This window comes from Clupea harengus, chromosome 15 (assembly GCF_900700415.2).
Source record: "Clupea harengus chromosome 15, Ch_v2.0.2, whole genome shotgun sequence".
Lineage (NCBI taxonomy): Eukaryota > Metazoa > Chordata > Actinopteri > Clupeiformes > Clupeidae > Clupea > Clupea harengus.
The window spans coordinates 8,031,071-8,048,570 of record NC_045166.1 but is presented as its reverse complement, the minus strand read 5'-3'; the positions used below and the strand labels follow the sequence as shown (position 1 = coordinate 8,048,570).

Genomic DNA, 17,500 nt, shown 5'->3' with positions numbered 1-17,500 from the left:
TTCTAGCTGATAAGTTGAGAAGAAGGCGCTGGTTGGGCTGATTCCACTTTTTCTCTCATCTGTTTATTAACAACTTGTGTAGCTGGGTTGTCATGGAATAGCCTAGGCTACTGTATCAAAAAGTGTGTGTCTGTGTTGTGTTTTTCTGAGGAGATCTAGCATTTGTGTTCATGATGTGATAGTTGTGTGTGTGTGTGTTGTGTTGTGTAATCATGTTGCCTTCATGATGTGATAGTTGTGTGTGTGTGTGTTGTGTTGTGTAATCATGTTGCCTTCATGATGTGATAGCTGTGTGTGTGTGTGTGTGTGTGTGTTGTGTTGTAAAATCATGTTGCCTTCATGATGTGATAGTTGTGTCATGGTTTTCTGTACATTAAGCATTGATTTTGTCCTTTTTCAGGTTTGAAAAGGATTGTTCAAAGAAGATAATTTACCTAAACACCTTTTTTAATAGGATTATTGAGTGTTGTGTTTTTGACATTCTAATTAGCATGACCTCATCTAGTTGCTCACAATTGGTGTAGTGAAGTGGTCATTGATGAAATGCTGCTGTAAGTGTGCATTTGCTGTGTTGTGTTAAGGGTGGGATAGTCAGGATGTAGCATTTCATTGTGGTTGCAAATTGGTACATTTCCTAGATGGCCTGAAATTTTTGTGTGACCCTTTTGAGCGAGCCCTTTGAATAGGTGTGGCCCCAGGGCCTAGTGTCCTTAATCTGGGTCTGCATCTGACATTAAAATGTTAGAAGGCTATACTTTAGGCATGAGATTATTGATTGGTGATACTTGTACACTATATGCAAGAACACAGAATGTAGCCAGTTACAGACTTAAAAACACACTGGATGAGGGTAAAATTGACTTTGGGTTAAGCACACCGTGCCCCAAAGTTATGCGTCACTCGACTGTTGTGTTCCATGTCACTGAACCAAATAGAATCAAATATATAAAAGATACTCAAATATATAAAAAAGATCAACACAATTTATTGGGTAGAAAGGAGGAACAAATGGCACATTAAGATACTATATATTTAAGGCCTTTTCTGTAAAGTTGTGTTCATGCTTGCATGATAAGTGGAAATGCTAGTATCACTGACCCTCTCCTGGACTCCCTGCAGTTTGCCTACAGAGCCAACAGGTCTGTAGACGATGCAGTAAACATGGCCCTTCACTTCATCCTCCAGCACCTGGACTCCTCAGGAACCTACGCCAGGATCCTGTTTGTGGACTTCAGCTCTGCCTTCAATACCATCATTCCGGCTCTGCTACTGCCTGACTCCACCTGCAGGTGTAGTACTTTTCTTATGTGTAGGACTTATTGTGTTTTTATGTTTTTATGTTATGTGTAGTACTTATTGTGTTTGTATGTTTTATGTTTACTGTATGCACCTATACACCAGAGCAAATTCCAGGTAGGTGTAAACCTACTGGGCAATAAATACAATTCTGATTCTGAGGTGATGAGAAGAATATTGCTCTGGATTCACCTTCATGTGAAAATCCAAACTTGTTGCAAATTCCTTTAGATATCCCCAAGTGACTTGCGCCAGGCCGTCAGTGCTGCTGTACTTACAACAACATCACACCCAGGGCATGTAAATAGGCCCTTTCAACCCAGGTCCATTATTTCAGTAGAGAGCTATTTTCTTTCTGCTGGGGAATGCACACGGGGTCCCCTGTGAAATGCACATTTGGCTGCGGCGGCTGAACTCCGCATCAGAAGACCTGACATTTTGCAATCAGGAAACATGATCCCATTTTTCACTCAGTCTTTTGGAAAAATACTCCTCAGAAATCTTGTGAGGACAGCTCACACGGCTGCAGTACTGCAGCTGGTTTTGGGGGGTTAAACATCAGCGGAAATCCTCGTACATGTGCCTGTACACATATTTTCTGAGATCAAGATTACATTAAGTTGATGAACCAATGGTGTCTGTTGCATTGATAAATTGCAAATAATTGTCAAGTGCACTGAAAACCTGAAACGAGATAATAGTAATTCAGACAGACCATACATCAGTTAAGTAGATCTATAATTAAAATCCCAGTAAGAATTGATTTGCAGGGTTAGTAGGTAGCTATAAATAAAACACATCTTTATCCAAAGACATTTTTTTACATGCCATGATAATGCTACCCATGATTATGTTGATGTACAGAGTGAACCAACAGACACACCATCATTTCAGTATCAGATGCGGGAAAGCACTTTGGTCATGATTGCTCTGTGGATGCTGATTGTCTCAGAACTTATGATGATCAGACTCTCGTGTTAAAACTGTTAAGCATTCTTTGGAGAGCAATAATGGTTTTCAGAAACGCAGGAAATAGACAATAAAACTTCGGAGAAATGTGATACTTGTAATATGATTCAATCGTTACTGTTTCCAAATGACAGACAGCTGTGTGTGTGCGCGTGTGTTTTGCTCGCCTGAAAGATACATGAACACGATCCTGGTGTGTGGTTTGTGTTGGTCGGAAGATACGTAGGTGGACTTATTACTGCGAAGGGCCGAAATCACTCCCCCTTGATTATAGATCACATTTACCGCATATTATCACATGTAGTACTCGCTGAGGGGTGGAGCCGTTAACGGAGTATGTAAGGTCACCTAGTTTGATAAGCATGGATATGAATATATCCAATACTTCATGGTCTGAAAGGATCTGAACCAATATTCATCACGGAAAAAAAACAGCTGAAACAGTATTTCCTTCACCCAAAAAGTGGAGACGTTAATCTCCCGCGTGTCTCCAAGCTTTACAAAACACACAAGGTTGCTAAACCCAACCTATAAACAAGTAAGGCAAAAGTTATATGTAACCTAGTGGTAGTTAGGTCTTGGCTCTGGATGCGACTACGCCACCTGGTGACTTTCACACCAAGATATATTGTTGTGTGAATTGTACCTTTCGACAGAGACAAGCGGGCTCTCACCCAGGTACGTTCCAGTAACGACAGAGACGAGGTATTCCAGTATAAAAATAACAGTATTTATTAATACATGGCTAGACTTCGTTGAAAGATGGCGAGAGAGTTGGTAATGGCTGCCACCAGGATAGTAAGGGGCATAGGGAGCAGCTGTTACAGGGGGTTACCTGTCCTGGAAAAGGGGAGTGAGACCGACACACCACCCGTGATCTTGGTTCTTATGCCTACTCACACACAAACACCTCTGCACACAACACACATAGGCACAAGCACTGCAAACAGGTATAAAAGCAATGGTGAGGTGCACGTTACCACTCAACATGACATGCAGTGCGCGAAGAGGACTCCGGCGACCTGCCCCGTAGACAGCTGCAACACCCTGGTGAGGAAGGGGGAAGGAGTTGGTGTTAAACCTAACGGGCTAAAGCCAGGCAGAGTTCCAGCTTAAGAAAAGGCTTATTTCAACTAGGGAACAATGCTGGGGCAGCCAATACAACATCTATCGCTCTAGCACGGCGGGGAGGAGAGGGGACCAATAATAAAAGTAATATAAAAGCAGCACACTAAACCTAGCTCACACCTAGGTTTAGGCTAGGTCAAACAAACAAAGACAAACCAACCAAAAACTACAATAGATAAAAACTGAAATGAAACTAAATTTGTAACAAAGCAAAGCAGCAGTGGCAAATCTCCTTCATGCAGCACTGACAGAACAAACACTGACAATTTGCTCTCTGGCGTCTCACAACCAAAACCTCGACCAGTCTTCTCAATGTACCACAGCGGGGTGTTCTCGCTCAGTGTCGTCCGACCAAAACCTTCAGTAGCGAACTCGCACGCTACCCGGAAGCGTTTGGTGAATTGTCAACACCTTTTAGAAGCAACAGCATGGAGAGAAAGAATGTAGAAACCCAGCAACAGGTAGATGCTAGCGGGTGAGCCTGTTATATAGGTGCATTCATTTTGTGCTAATGAATGCACCGCCACCGAGTGCTACTTGGGGGCGTGGCAGAGCAAGACAGGATCTACGGTGGCTGCTGGTTGACAGGACCATGATTCTGCCGGTTACATTCTACCCCCCCATTTCTTATCGGCGTCCCGCAGATAAAACAAAACACCCTATATAATAAAGAAAACACAAAATAGGCTCTTAACCCCAGGGTCGGAAAACTGCTATAGTTCTTTTACTAGAGTCAGGCACCTGGGAGTTCGTAGCCCAAATCGCAGTGGTCCTACTCTCAGACACTGGAAGGTGATGGGGAGTTCCACGCCTTCCTGCAGTGACCCGGGACATCCTTCCTGGAGGTAGCACACCGCCACCAGGGCCAGGATCTGTCAGAACAGGTAGAGCAAGGGTGAGAAAAGGCAGTTCAATCTGCTCGTGGGGTTTGACAGACCCAGAGGCTGCCGCAGGAGAACGAGCCAGGTTGGGTGGTGCAGGTTGCATTGAGGCATCAGGCGGACCAACAATGACCGACTGTCCTGCCTTAGCCTTTTCAGTGCTTTCCGGCTCCGCTACTGGGGGTGCAGCAGGGGGGTCTGGCCAGTGACTCCGTGGAACCGGCTTCAGCATGGTCCGCTGTACTTGACGGTGTACCCTCTGGTCATGCCGCTCTGGGGGTTCTGGAGGTGCAGCAGGGAGGTCTGGCCAGTGACTCCGTGGGACCGGCTTCAGCATGGTCCGCTGTACTTGACTGTGTACCCTCTGGTCATGCCGCTCTTTCCTCCGTAGCGCCGCAGTCTGCTGCACAGGAACCGCTCGATCATTATCGCAGTCTCTGGCATAATGCCCCGGCCTCTGGCATCGCCTGCAAACAACAGAGGGAGAACGTCCAGGCCTAGCCTGGCGTACTGGTACCTGCAAAATAGCCCAACTGTTGATGAGCTGGTTAATCTGCTCTTGCTGCGCCAGCAACAATGCTCTTAATTCGGTCATCTCAGACTTAACTGGGTTTTTCTGGGGTGGGTGGCTGTTCTGCTGGGCTCTAGAGGACTGCATTGCACAGAGGGATGGGGCAGAACAACTTCTACCTCTAGCGAAGTCGCAGGGCCTACCTTCACGCTCCCACTGGACGGCTTCAGCTCGTACCTCCAACATGGAAAGCCCTGGGGTCTGGCGGACCAACCGCTTCAGCTCTCTGCGGAGCTCGAAGTCAAGGAGATGCTCTACGAATGTATCACGCAATAGGACATCAGGGTTAGGCACGGCCACAGGGGAACTCTGGGTCACTTCATTCATCAGAGATAAAAGGGCATGAGAAAAGTTGTGTAAGGACTCTCCATCTAACTGTCTCCTAGAGAAAAAGTCCTCCTGTAAGGCAACATATGATTTTGAGCAACCATAGAGTTCTTTAAGGATAGCTAAAACCTTTGTAGGATCCTCCCTCTCAGCCCTGGTCCTATACCTGATCTCGTCCTTAGCCTCGCCATCCAGGTGGTCAAAAATGAAATAAGCTTGATCAAGTGTCCCCAAGTGCCTTGTCCTAATGCTAGCATTCACTTCTTCCACCCATTCCTCAATACCCATACCCACTCTGCCCCTGAACATCGGACACTTTCGTTCCATAGGGAGGTACAACAGTCGTCCCTGCTGTAAGCGTTCTTTATCTGCCTGAAGTTGCCGCACCTGCTCCCTCAGTTCCTGTAGCTCATCCTCCATGACTACAACAGAAGAACAGTGTGGTTAACCAGGCAAGAAAGAAAACACAGGGTCTTTGCCGTCAGCCGGTAGGGGCGCTGCTGTTGTCCAGTGTAGACGTCGAAACCCACGGTGTGCCAACTGCTGCTTTGCCTAAAATTTCTATTACACAGCTTTTTTTAACAAAAACATAAAAGAAACAAAACCAGAAATACACGTCTCTGTGTACCAGATCCTGCCGACTACGCCAATTTGGTGACTTTCACACCAAGATATATTGTTGTGTGAATTGTACCTTTCGACAGAGACAAGCGGGCTCTCACCCAGGTACGTTCCAGTAACGACAGAGACGAGGTATTCCAGTATAAAAATAACAGTATTTATTAATACATGGCTAGACTTCGTTGAAAGATGGCGAGAGAGTTGGTAATGGCTGCCACCAGGATAGTAAGGGGCATAGGGAGCAGCTGTTACAGGGGGTTACCTGTCCTGGAAAAGGGGAGTGAGACCGACACACCACCCGTGATCTTGGTTCTTATGCCTACTCACACACAAACACCTCTGCACACAACACACATAGGCACAAGCACTGCAAACAGGTATAAAAGCAATGGTGAGGTGCACGTTACCACTCAACATGACATGCAGTGCGCGAAGAGGACTCCGGCGACCTGCCCCGTAGACAGCTGCAACACCCTGGTGAGGAAGGGGGAAGGAGTTGGTGTTAAACCTAACGGGCTAAAGCCAGGCAGAGTTCCAGCTTAAGAAAAGGCTTATTTCAACTAGGGAACAATGCTGGGGCAGCCAATACAACATCTATCGCTCTAGCACGGCGGGGAGGAGAGGGGACCAATAATAAAAGTAATATAAAAGCAGCACACTAAACCTAGCTCACACCTAGGTTTAGGCTAGGTCAAACAAACAAAGACAAACCAACCAAAAACTACAATAGATAAAAACTGAAATTAAACTAAATTTGTAACAAAGCAAAGCAGCAGTGGCAAATCTCCTTCATGCAGCACTGACAGAACAAACACTGACAATTTGCTCTCTGGCGTCTCACAACCAAAACCTCGACCAGTCTTCTCAATGTACCACAGCGGGGTGTTCTCGCTCAGTGTCGTCCGACCAAAACCTTCAGTAGCGAACTCGCACGCTACCCGGAAGCGTTTGGTGAATTGTCAACACCTTTTAGAAGCAACAGCATGGAGAGAAAGAATGTAGAAACCCAGCAACAGGTAGATGCTAGCGGGTGAGCCTGTTATATAGGTGCATTCATTTTGTGCTAATGAATGCACCGCCACCGAGTGCTACTTGGGGGCGTGGCAGAGCAAGACAGGATCTACGGTGGCTGCTGGTTGACAGGACCATGATTCTGCCAGTTACATATAGAATGCCACTATCAGTAGAATAAACAATACTATTAACTTGTTACTGAGAAATAATGTAATCAGGACGCTGTGTATCATAGTGGAAGCACGTCGGCTACCTTATTTTGACACAGGTGGGCACACAATATGCGACCACAGGAGAATTTCTGACGCAGTTACCAGCAGGTGCAAGCGAATTTCCACACTGGATCAACAAGTGTTCCTGTTACAGTCAGCGAACACGTGAATCAATAACTGGTCAACGTCAACATCAACTTCAGCTGGAGGGGTCTGAATGTTGAAAATGTTCACTTTTGTCTCGAATTTAAGCTATCGTGTCGTATTTCACAGCCTTACAGGGCACTGACCTATATTTCTGAACGTAGCACTGTTTACAATGTTCATTGTGTGGCCACTATCAATTTAGAATAAAATATACCATTAAAAAATGACAGGTTTACTGCCCACCTACACTAAATACTATATATTCAACACTCTCGAATCCCTTATAAACGTGTGGCCTTGTGTTTTCCAGAAAGCTCGTAGCTATAGTCCCAAGCAGGACAAGGAAATGTTTTGGCACCAAGACAGGAAGTCCATTAAGTTCACATTCTGAGATCTGCATATCATTCCTCGAAAGCAGGAACCGAAGCACACTGATGTCAGCTGATCATGTAGGCTACTTTAGTGGGCAGAGGGACCTAGACTGCTTTTAGTGGCTCTTTCAGTCACGGTGCCGATAACAGACAAACTTCTCTCACTGAAGGCTTGGTTTATGGTATTCTCTGTGAATTTAACACGAAAATAAAGAATCGGCATTTAACCAAAATGCCTTTGAATAGTAAAAAAAAAAACCATCCTCAAATTTGCCTCCATGTGAAAAGTAGGTGTTATGATCTTGCGTAGATTGTGGCGGGCTGTATTGCAGCCAGTTCTCGGAGTGGAATGTGCTGTCGGATTAGCGGTAACAGCTCAAAACACATTTTTTTGTTTTGAGTTTTAGAAGACAGCTGTGATTAGGTCCGCTGATAGGGACGGTGTGTGTATAGGTCCAGGACTAGGCGCTATCCCGGCCAGGTGAAGGGACAGGCTGGAACAGCGATTGCGCTAATTGCACAACTGTAGACCTTTGACATCTGTGGACAGCTGCCAGTCAGGAGAAGTGATGATAATGACACCTGCTGATATAAGTTGTCATGTATAGCTAGGACAGTTTGTTCCTGGCGACGCAGTCTCTCCTAACAAAAGGGATTAGTAGGATATATAAAATCTGCAGTTGACAGAATGAGATGACAACACCCCTTGGATGAAGGCAGATATTCCTAAATCTGAGCTGTGTTTCGTTGTGCGCCAAGTACTTTGTCAGTTCGGGACTCCCTCCTCCCACATCAAACTCTATTTACTCTAAAAAAAAAAATCAGATCTCGTAGAACATATTTAACCATAAAACACAACACCCTAAATATCGTGGTACGACCGAGAGAAGGAGGCCCGTAAAATAAAGCCAAAATCTTGCCTTTGAGGGAGGGGTATCCTACCAACGGTAGGAAACATAAGTAATCTAACTTGCGCGCGAGAGAGAGGGAGACTCAGTCCGCTTACTCTGGGTCCGGAGTTGGAGATTTATTTGTGGGCTTATTTAACTGGTTTTGGTTTCTGCCCTGCATCATACCGGACTTACCATAACAGCGCGTAATTAACTAATCAGCAGGCATTCAAGGCATTGGTCTGTAACATGAATCAAACACATCTTTTGCAGCACGGTCTGGAAGATCGCACGAGGATATGTTTGTGTCTATGACCGCACACAGGAGCTCCAGTTTGCGGCTTCAGAGTGAAGTTTCTTTGTAAGTGAAGTTCCGGTGGATTAACGTGACGTGAGTGTGGTGTTCCCTGGAGGTTCGGGAAATGTGAACAGGTAACAGTTAACAGGTTTCTAACTAAAGGCATGGCGCGGTGAGTCACCAGGGACCGCTTGTTACGTCCTAGAAGGGGAATAAAACAGTAGCAGGTCCCTGGCAGTACATCCAAGGCTTTATCGAGATGCACACAAGGCTACGGCACTTCTGCTGCGACAACCGATTCTAGGCTGAAGCCTCCTGTACACAGTCGGAAGTTTTTGTTGTTGTTGAAAAGTCTGTCGAAGGAAGAGTCGCCCTGAATTTAAACAGTCTATGCACCTTGTTAGATTGTGCAAATCCCAACTGAAACTTATTTCACGAAGAAAATATTTGTTCTTGGATTTGAAAGAGTGACTTTACGTTAGTTTGTTGGCATACCGTATGATACAGCTAGTTTCACACAGCTAGTTTTCGGTCTGGTGACATTCAAATAAACTCCTTCCTGGAGGATTTTAATCGCACTCAGAAACAAGAATGCTCGGACTGCGGACAATGCCACTGCTAGCGCTCGCACTGATGGTCCTCACCAGCGCGCGCTGCCAGAGCTCCAGCGCAAGATTGGAAAAGGGCGCCGAGGCGGACAAAAGCCTCTACCTACGGATAAAAGACCTGGTCAAACACGTGGAAGAAAACGGAGACACAAAAAATGTTGCACAGTCTACAATTGTATTAGAAAGCCCAACGGAGCGGAGCTCGCACTACATGAAAGAAAACGGAGATCAAGTAATGGGTAAGAATAAGCGCTCGCTGCGTAACATCTAACCATAAACTATACAAATGTGGGTTACGAGTCATCGGTAATTTTCGGTTTGTGGTATATTGAATGGGTTTGGATAGGAATACTTTGTTGGAGGTGGTTTGTCTCCCTGGAAATGGTTAGCGTTCAAGCATCTCTGATTCTCACGTAAGAGGAATGTCAAGGTCACTGATATCAAAAAGGGTCAGCGCGTGGCTTAGGCTGATCACCTCTTTTTGTTCTTGTGCAGAAGTGTTTCCCAGAGACCTCCGGAAAAAGGATAAGTATCTGAGACACATGACAGGTATGTCTCACCAGCGCTATTCCCGATTGTTCTGTGTTTATCATGTGCCCAACTACTGACCAAGGTCCTATCAGCACTTATGAGAACTATGAGGTCCTATAACACAAAGTGAACATAATGAAAAGTATAATTTACCTACACTGTAAGTTAATTTGGATAAAGGTGTCAGCTTAATACATGTAAACTTAAAGGCATGTGTGTACTTAAAAGCATGTGAACTTAAAGGCATGTGTGCACTTAAAAGCACGTGAAGCTCCAAATTCAAGCCCAGTTATGTTTCTTCTCTTCAGGGCATATTATTATCTCACCCAAGTGCAGGAAGCAATTTTTCGGGATCTACTACTCTAGAGACTGCACCATCAAAACCTGTGAGTACTGCACAGAAAGGCATTGGCAACAAGACTTGTACATACAGTGCCACCGCAGGATCCCCATAGGTATAAAATCTCTCTCTCTCTCTATCTTTAGATTTGAAAAGGTGTGTACGGCTTCTGCAGCGATTGGCTGGGAGTCCACGGTGTAAAGATGGTTTAGCAAAACAGTACTCCAGGTGAGTTTCACACACACACACGCACACAAATCTGCACACACACACACGCACACAAATCTGCACACACACATATACACAGAAACAAATACAGACGCACTCGCTTTCAATGTAATGACATCTGAAATGAATGCTTAACATTCTAAAAGCTCGGTTGATGTTGCGTTCACATGGAGAATGGGCGTTTATGACATGACAACTATTATTAGTTAGAACATTTATTTTTTTAATTCATACCGTATGTTCTCCTGTAGAAGTGGCCTTGTGGTAAACTCGTACAACAAGTAATAGGCTTTCTTAGCCTGGTCTTACGATATTTCTTCAGCTTAGCCAGATGAAAACATTTGGGAATTCAATGTTAAATGGAAATGGTATGGCTCTGCTTGAGTTGGATGAAAGGAGACTATACCATGTACACTTGCAGTCCTACATGCTGTCAGTATCTGTAACACATCTTGTTTATACCTTAACACCACAGCTCTCTGGAGAGGGAAGAATTTCTGGATGCAATCAAGTGCACACACACACACACACACACACACACACACACACACACACACACACGCACACACACATGCACAAAGCGAGCCAAATATGAATGTACTAAATTTGACTTCCTTCCCTCTGCACATTGCAGCCAAACCAGACAGATCTAGAGAATCAGTAAATAAAAGTGCCTTGGACAACAGCGAACACCAGTGAACCCCAAGCCACATTCCAGCCCCTGACCTCTCAGGGCACCAAGCACAGCCCCGACGGACGGACGGATGGACCCCAAAACAAGACAAGCAGCTCGGGACACAGACCAGGAGTCCTTCTGTATCTCTCTCCCCATCTGCGTGCGCTTACTGGGACTGGGGACTGGAAAAGGGGCCTATCTCTAGGATTCAGCGCAGCTGCCAAAAAAGACCAACTTTTCCTCTGCTTTTCAAAACTCCACGGTGAAAAGGGATTGTTTTTTTTAAAGTAGTATTTTTATGATGTGTGTGTGTGTGTCACCAGAGTACAGATTGTGCTTCAGTCACTGGGCTGCGGACCTCTTTAACACTAACACTCTGTGTAAGTGTGCTGAATGGCTGCAGATCTGCAACATGACTGAGACTGTTCCTAGTTGTTCTCCAGGAGTAGGACATCTCCGATACCCACCTGTATGGGCAGACTATGAGCAGCCCAGAACAAGGACACAAGAAGGGGGACAGGGGAACTGACTGCTTTTGCCCCAGGATGAGAAACAACGCTGCTGAATCATCCAACCAAGACGACCAAACCTTTGTTGCCCCCTAACTGTAGGTGGCCAAAGCAATTGGTCCTGAAGCCCCGGTTCCCTGCTTCTGAAGCTCAGGTACCGGTGATCGCTTTGTGCTGAAATGTGATTGGTACGTTTAAGAGACGTCTAGCTGCCAGTCACCCTTCAGAAACTCTTTAACTGGAGCCCTGAGTCAGAGTATAGAGTATATTTATGTATTCAAGAGTTTTTATGGCTGTATACTGCGTAATCATGCAAACCTTCCAACTTGTAAATACTGTAAAGACAAAAGTGAAAAAATTAATCAATGTAACACACGTAAATTAATGTGACTTATCAACTGGGAGTTGACATACAAATATTTAAAATGAAATGTATTTAAATAAACTATAAGATTGGCATATAAAACCTCTCCATTGTGCACAAGTTTTCATTTGCTTGTGAAATGTGACTGTGCTACCATGTAGATTCTCAAGACGTTTGTGAGTCTGTGTGCGTGTGTGTGTGCATCTGTGTGTGTGTGAGTCTGTGTGCGTACGTGTGTGTGTGTGTGTGTGTGTGTGTGAGTCTGTGCGTACGTGTGAATCTGCGTGTGTGTGTGTGAGTCTGTGTGTGAGTCGTGTGCGTACGTGTGAGTCTGTGTGTGTCTGTGTGAGTCTGTGCGTACGTGTCTATGACGAGCAAAGCTGCAGCTGCTTGACAGTAATGGGAGATGCGTGTTGGTTATGCCAAGTCAGATGAAGACCGTCCCAAGACCCACACCAAACCAGGAAGGGTAACCTCTCTGCCCCTGGGGAAATCCTGTGGATTATTCCCACCCTGGGACTGTGATCGGAGTCGACCCTAACCACCCTAAACACACCCAGATTCACGAACACGTCTTCTCTATGTCTTAAACAACATCCACACATGCTGAACATCTCCATGGACTGGATGGACCGTAAGGGTTCTTCAAAAAGAAAGGTTACACGTTTTTTTTTCAGGGTTCTCTAATGGTTTTATTTGTGTGTAGCTGAGGTTACCCTCCGGCCATCTCTAGCTGTGATGCCAAAGATGCCTGGAAGCAGCTGCAGCACTTAAGCGCTTCATGTGAACCACACTCCAGTTGCTTCGGCAGAAAAATCAGAGGAAACAATCAATTATACACAGATAATACAATCTTGGTTTTGGATGCACATTGTGTTTCTGTGTGTGTCTGGGCAGTTCTTAGAAAACAGACCAACCTAAAATTCCAGTAAGTAAAGGATGGCACTCTCTCCCTGTGAAGAGCGCCAGATGAAACTCCTCAGTTACAGTAAGAGCTAATGTGCCATGGTGAGGGCAGTCCACGCCAACACCCAGGCACTTCTTATTGGCTCTGACATGACTACTGTATTCCTGTTTCAGAAGGACAGTTATCCTTCAGCTCCCTGTGTTTTAGTTTTTTTAGAGGTTTGTGTGTGTTACATTTCAAATGCTACATCTTAACAATATAGCAACAGCAGCACAGCAAGAGCGATAAAAGTTGATTCATGTGCCAGCACAACAGCGCTAACAGTCCGAAAACCACAACACACTGTCCAAAATGAAGTCAGATCAGCTCCATTCAGCTGTAGTCATTTATTGTCTAACAAACAAATGGCCTTCTGACCTCATTTTCAACGATCCTGTCCCACATTATTATGCAATGTCGTGTTGACGCAGTGATGATGCTGATGGGATGAGATTCACATATGAGAGCACTTTCTCCGGCAGGGCTTCTGGTCGCCTGCCGTCTAGACCCTTTGCCCCAGCCTTACCATCTGCTCGTGCAACATCAGCACCACTGGAGATGACACAGAGAGGAGAGACAGCAGTCGCGGTGGGACTAGAGTTTTGTCAGTAAGCGTGAGTTTATAGTGCAGAAGCAATACATCGACATGAAGGGGATGTGCGTGCAAAGAGAAAACAGTACTCCTTATTAGATTAACTTTATCGCACATTTATTTATTTCTTTATTTAACATTTCCCCTGGGAAGGGGAAACTGGAGGTGGCTGTTGTGATCTGTATGCGCTGCTAATGAGCGCCTCTAATGACATTAGACACGGAACTGTTTATTGAACGGATAAGACATGATCCTGAGCTATGTGAAGCCTGACCCCCACCGCTCCGAGAGCCAGGTGGACAACTCCCTCCCGCCAAACACCGCCGACCAGCCTAACAGCTCTCCGGGCCGTCCATCCCTCGCCCCGGCAACCATTCCGTCTGGCGTCGGGAATCAGGAGTTGGCCTCCAGGAATGCCGTGCAGCAGCGCACGCACTGTTCGTACACAGTCTCGAAATCCTGCTCGCTGCCCTGTGAGGGGGGAAAACACAGACAGAAGGGGCATTAAGGCTGGGGACGCAGGGGCAGTGGAGAGGCAGTAAGGATGGGTTCATGACTGGGTGTGGTGGCACTCTGAGATTCTTTTGAATGAAGAGTGCATTACAAATAAAATAAATTATTATTATTATTATTATTAATACTGCAGCATGTCTGGGATGGAGGAACAGTAGGGGATGGAGGGAGAGAAACAGAGTCAGTGAAGGTGGGGTGATGGAGAGAGGTGGGGTGATGGAGAGAGGTGGGGTGATGGAGAGAGGTGGGGTGATGATAGAGGTGGGGTGATGATAGAGGTGGGGTGATGAGAGAGGTGGGGTGATGATAGAGGTGGAGTGATGATAGAGGTGGGGTGATGATAGAGGTGGGGTGATGAGAGAGGTGGGGTGATGATAGAGGTGGGGTGATGGATAGAGGTGGAGTGATGATAGAGGTGGGGTGATGATAGAGGTGGAGTGATGATAGAGGTGGGGTGATGGAGAGAGGTGGGGTGATGATAGAGGTGGAGTGATGATAGAGGTGGCGATGACAGAAACAGAGTCAGTGAAGGTGGGGTGATGGATAGAGGTGGCGATGACAGAAACAGAGTCAGTGAAGGTGGGGTGATGGATAGAGGTGGGGATTGTAGTACAATTAACTGCTGGGGAGAAAAAGAGAAACAAAAAAGAGGTTGTTGCAGGAAGTGTTAAAGTTGTAATGAGAGAAAGGGAAAAAGAAGTGATGTGGGGGGTAAGGAGCAACAGCGAAGTAACACTGCATGAGAGAGGAGTGCAAATATGAAAATCCACAACATGGGAAGCGCCTTGAGACAATTGTATTGTTTTGCCGCTATATTAACAAAATTGAATTGAACTGAGGCGAAGCGACGGGTTAAATGAAGTGTGGGATATTTTCATATGAATAAGGGATAGTTTTACCAGATACCTGTTGAATGAGTGTAAAGATTAGCTTTGGGTTACATTTCAGATGAGGTAGAGATTTAAAATAAGAGGGCGTAGCTTGGAGTGACCTAAGGTAAAAATGGGTGTGATATTATATACCATGGAAGTCTTTGATTTGGGTGGGGTCAGAATGGAGAGGTCAGGTTTAATTGGCTGGATTGGTCAACCAAGCAAAACATAGATGGGAGGTGCTAATTACAGGTTTAAAGATGTTGGCGCGAGTGTAATGTGGCAGATCTATTTCCGGAATACATCTCTTTGCTGTGGCTTAATGTACTACAGTAAATCCGTTGGAACAACACGTCCTTTGTCTTGACTTTCTGATTGTGAAAATAGTTTAAGACTTAGTATTGGCCACCACAGAAGCATTAAAGAAATGTGTTATGCTGTAGAGCTGAGAGGCTTAGCGCTCGCTATGTGACTGAGCCATCAGAGGGTCTGCCTGACGAGAGGTGGGCCTGAGCTGGGTGACAGCTAGCTGACCAATATGACTGTTCTGGAATCAGTCTGCGGCAGTTTGTGGACTAATGGGGCTAGCAGGAGAACCAGCCTAACCCAAGTTCACAGGCCCTTTGACCCACAACTTTTCACACGTACGTACAGTGTGTGCGTGAAAGCGTTGCGCATATTCATGTGTGGTGTGTGTGTGTGTGCAGGTTGACCAGTCGAGACGACAGCAGTGTTTTTGGTGTGTGTGTGTGTGGGTGAGGGGCTGGGGGGGTGCAGGGTCCCTTGTGATCCGCAGTGGTGAAAAGGCAGGAGGTCGGGGCGTCAGGCTCCTGGGACCAAGGCTGGGATCACATGAGGGAGGGTACGGAGCACATGAGAGGAAAGGGGGCCCCCCTGATAAGACGGCCCAAAACACCAACGAGCGCTCGGCAACCAGCAGGCCACAAGGGCAGCACTCCAGCACAGCTAAATGCCAAAGAGTGAGTCAGTTAGAGTAAGTGTGTGTGTGCGTGTGTGTGTGTGTGTGTGTGTGTGTGTTTTAAGTGTGTTTATAGGAGACCACGGATGTGGAGATGGGTGGGTGGGGCATTTAGTGTGCATATGTGTGTGTGTGTGTGTGTGTGTGTGTGTGTGTGTGTGTGTGTGTGTGTGTGCCTATGTGTGTGGTTGAGTGTGTGTGTGTGTGTATTTGAAATGGGTGCGAGTGACACAACACAAGCCTTTTTGTGTGTTGGTAAACAACAGACATCCTTCAATGGTATGACGGAGCTATTGCTACGCTGAGGTTCATCATCATAAATTGTAGCATATGATCATATTTCATTTTAAAGTCACAATTCTGACATCTTGTTTCACAAAGTAATTACATTTTCATAATTATATTTGCAAAACTACAGCCAAGTAAACCTCAGTGTAAATCTACTTTAACCCAAGCCTTCTGAAGAGATTAATTCATAGAGGGAGAAATCTTTAATGAGTCTGAGTAGCAAACTGCAGATTTTATGGTAGTGTAGAAATGTTTTCCCTAACACAAATAACCGTCACAGCAATAGGTTTCAGCGGATTTTGATTTAGCGCCCACTTACAAGTACCAAGAGACAGCAACAGACAGGAAGTTCAAGGGACAGCAACAGACAGGAAGTACCAAGAGACAGCTGTCGCTACCCGATCCTAATCCTCTACCCGATCCTAGTCCATGCTCATGCGCATGCGTCACTTTGCGACATTGTCGACAGCGAAGCCGCACATGCATCACAACGACAGATCATGTAAGATTGCCGGTTTCAATCATACACATTTATATCTATATCTATATTTGTCTATGGTTTCAATCATGAAAGACAGCGAAGACAGCCAGTTTTACCAAAACATGACCGTTTATTTAAAAACGAGAGATGGTGTCACTATGGACTAAAAATATGAGGTGGAGGATCACACTGTCTATCCCCAGTTACATTTTGAGGGGTACGTACGTTGTACAGCACAACAGCAGTAAAATGAAGACTGCTCAAATAGTCTGAGCCAATTATCTTAAAAAGGGTGAAAGGTATTACATTAAATATACCCACATTATGCGTTAAGGCAAGCCCCATATGTTGACGTTGAGCCTTATGCTGTAAACAGTTTACAACATAATTAAATATTACATTAAATATACCCACAATATGCGTTAAGACAAGCCCCATATGTTGACGTTGAGCCTTATATGCTATAAACCGTTTACAACATTATTAAATATTACGTTAAATAAACCCACATTATGCGTTAAGACAAGCCCCATATGTTGATGATGAGCCTTATGCCGTAAACCGTTTGTGTCTGAGCATATGCATGAGCATGGACTAGGATCGGGTAGAGCAGTGGTTCCCAAACTTTTTACAGTCCCGTACCCCTTCAGACATTCAATCTCCAGCTACGTAAAAAAAAAATGACTTTTCCTTTTCACCTTTTAGGTAAATTCCGTTTTTTTTTTCGTTTTCGTTTTGCCTCATTCTGTTCACCATGAGGTAGATTGATGGCTTAAAATGAGTGAATAATGTGTATATAATAAATATAATTTCACAGGCCGTTGGACAGGGGGGCGTGGCCAGAGCGG

The 17,500-nt window shown here is 45.3% G+C and overlaps 3 protein-coding genes across 4 annotated transcripts in view; 1 reads left to right on the top strand and 2 right to left on the bottom strand.

Annotated features, from left to right (window-relative positions):
* Nucleotides 1-2,826: 2,826 nt before the first annotated feature.
* LOC116223806 lies at nt 2,827-5,566 on the bottom strand. Its single transcript, XM_031581832.2, has 2 exons — nt 3,246-5,566; nt 2,827-3,105 (listed from the first exon to the last, which is right to left on the bottom strand). Exon 1 carries the CDS (start codon nt 5,497-5,499, stop codon nt 4,084-4,086), a length of 1,416 nt encoding a protein of 471 aa, XP_031437692.1. The 5' UTR covers nt 5,500-5,566; the 3' UTR covers nt 2,827-3,105; nt 3,246-4,083.
* Nucleotides 5,567-7,256: 1,690 nt separating this feature from the next.
* LOC116223807 (ALK and LTK ligand 2) lies at nt 7,257-12,083 on the top strand. Its single transcript, XM_031581837.2, has 5 exons — nt 7,257-9,572; nt 9,829-9,882; nt 10,173-10,250; nt 10,351-10,432; nt 11,067-12,083. Exons 1-5 carry the CDS (start codon nt 9,317-9,319, stop codon nt 11,083-11,085), a joined length of 489 nt encoding a protein of 162 aa, XP_031437697.1. The 5' UTR covers nt 7,257-9,316; the 3' UTR covers nt 11,086-12,083.
* A 1,531-nt stretch (nt 12,084-13,614) lies between these two features.
* Nucleotides 13,615-17,500, bottom strand: part of acp1 (acid phosphatase 1) — a 20,813-nt gene continuing 16,927 nt past the window's right edge. For both annotated transcript variants that reach the window (XM_012815728.3, XM_012815727.3), the window contains exon 6: nt 13,615-13,990. In XM_012815728.3, the coding sequence (XP_012671182.2) occupies nt 13,913-13,990 (78 nt within the window). In that variant the 3' untranslated portion in view covers nt 13,615-13,912. The remainder of the gene's footprint in view (nt 13,991-17,500) is intronic.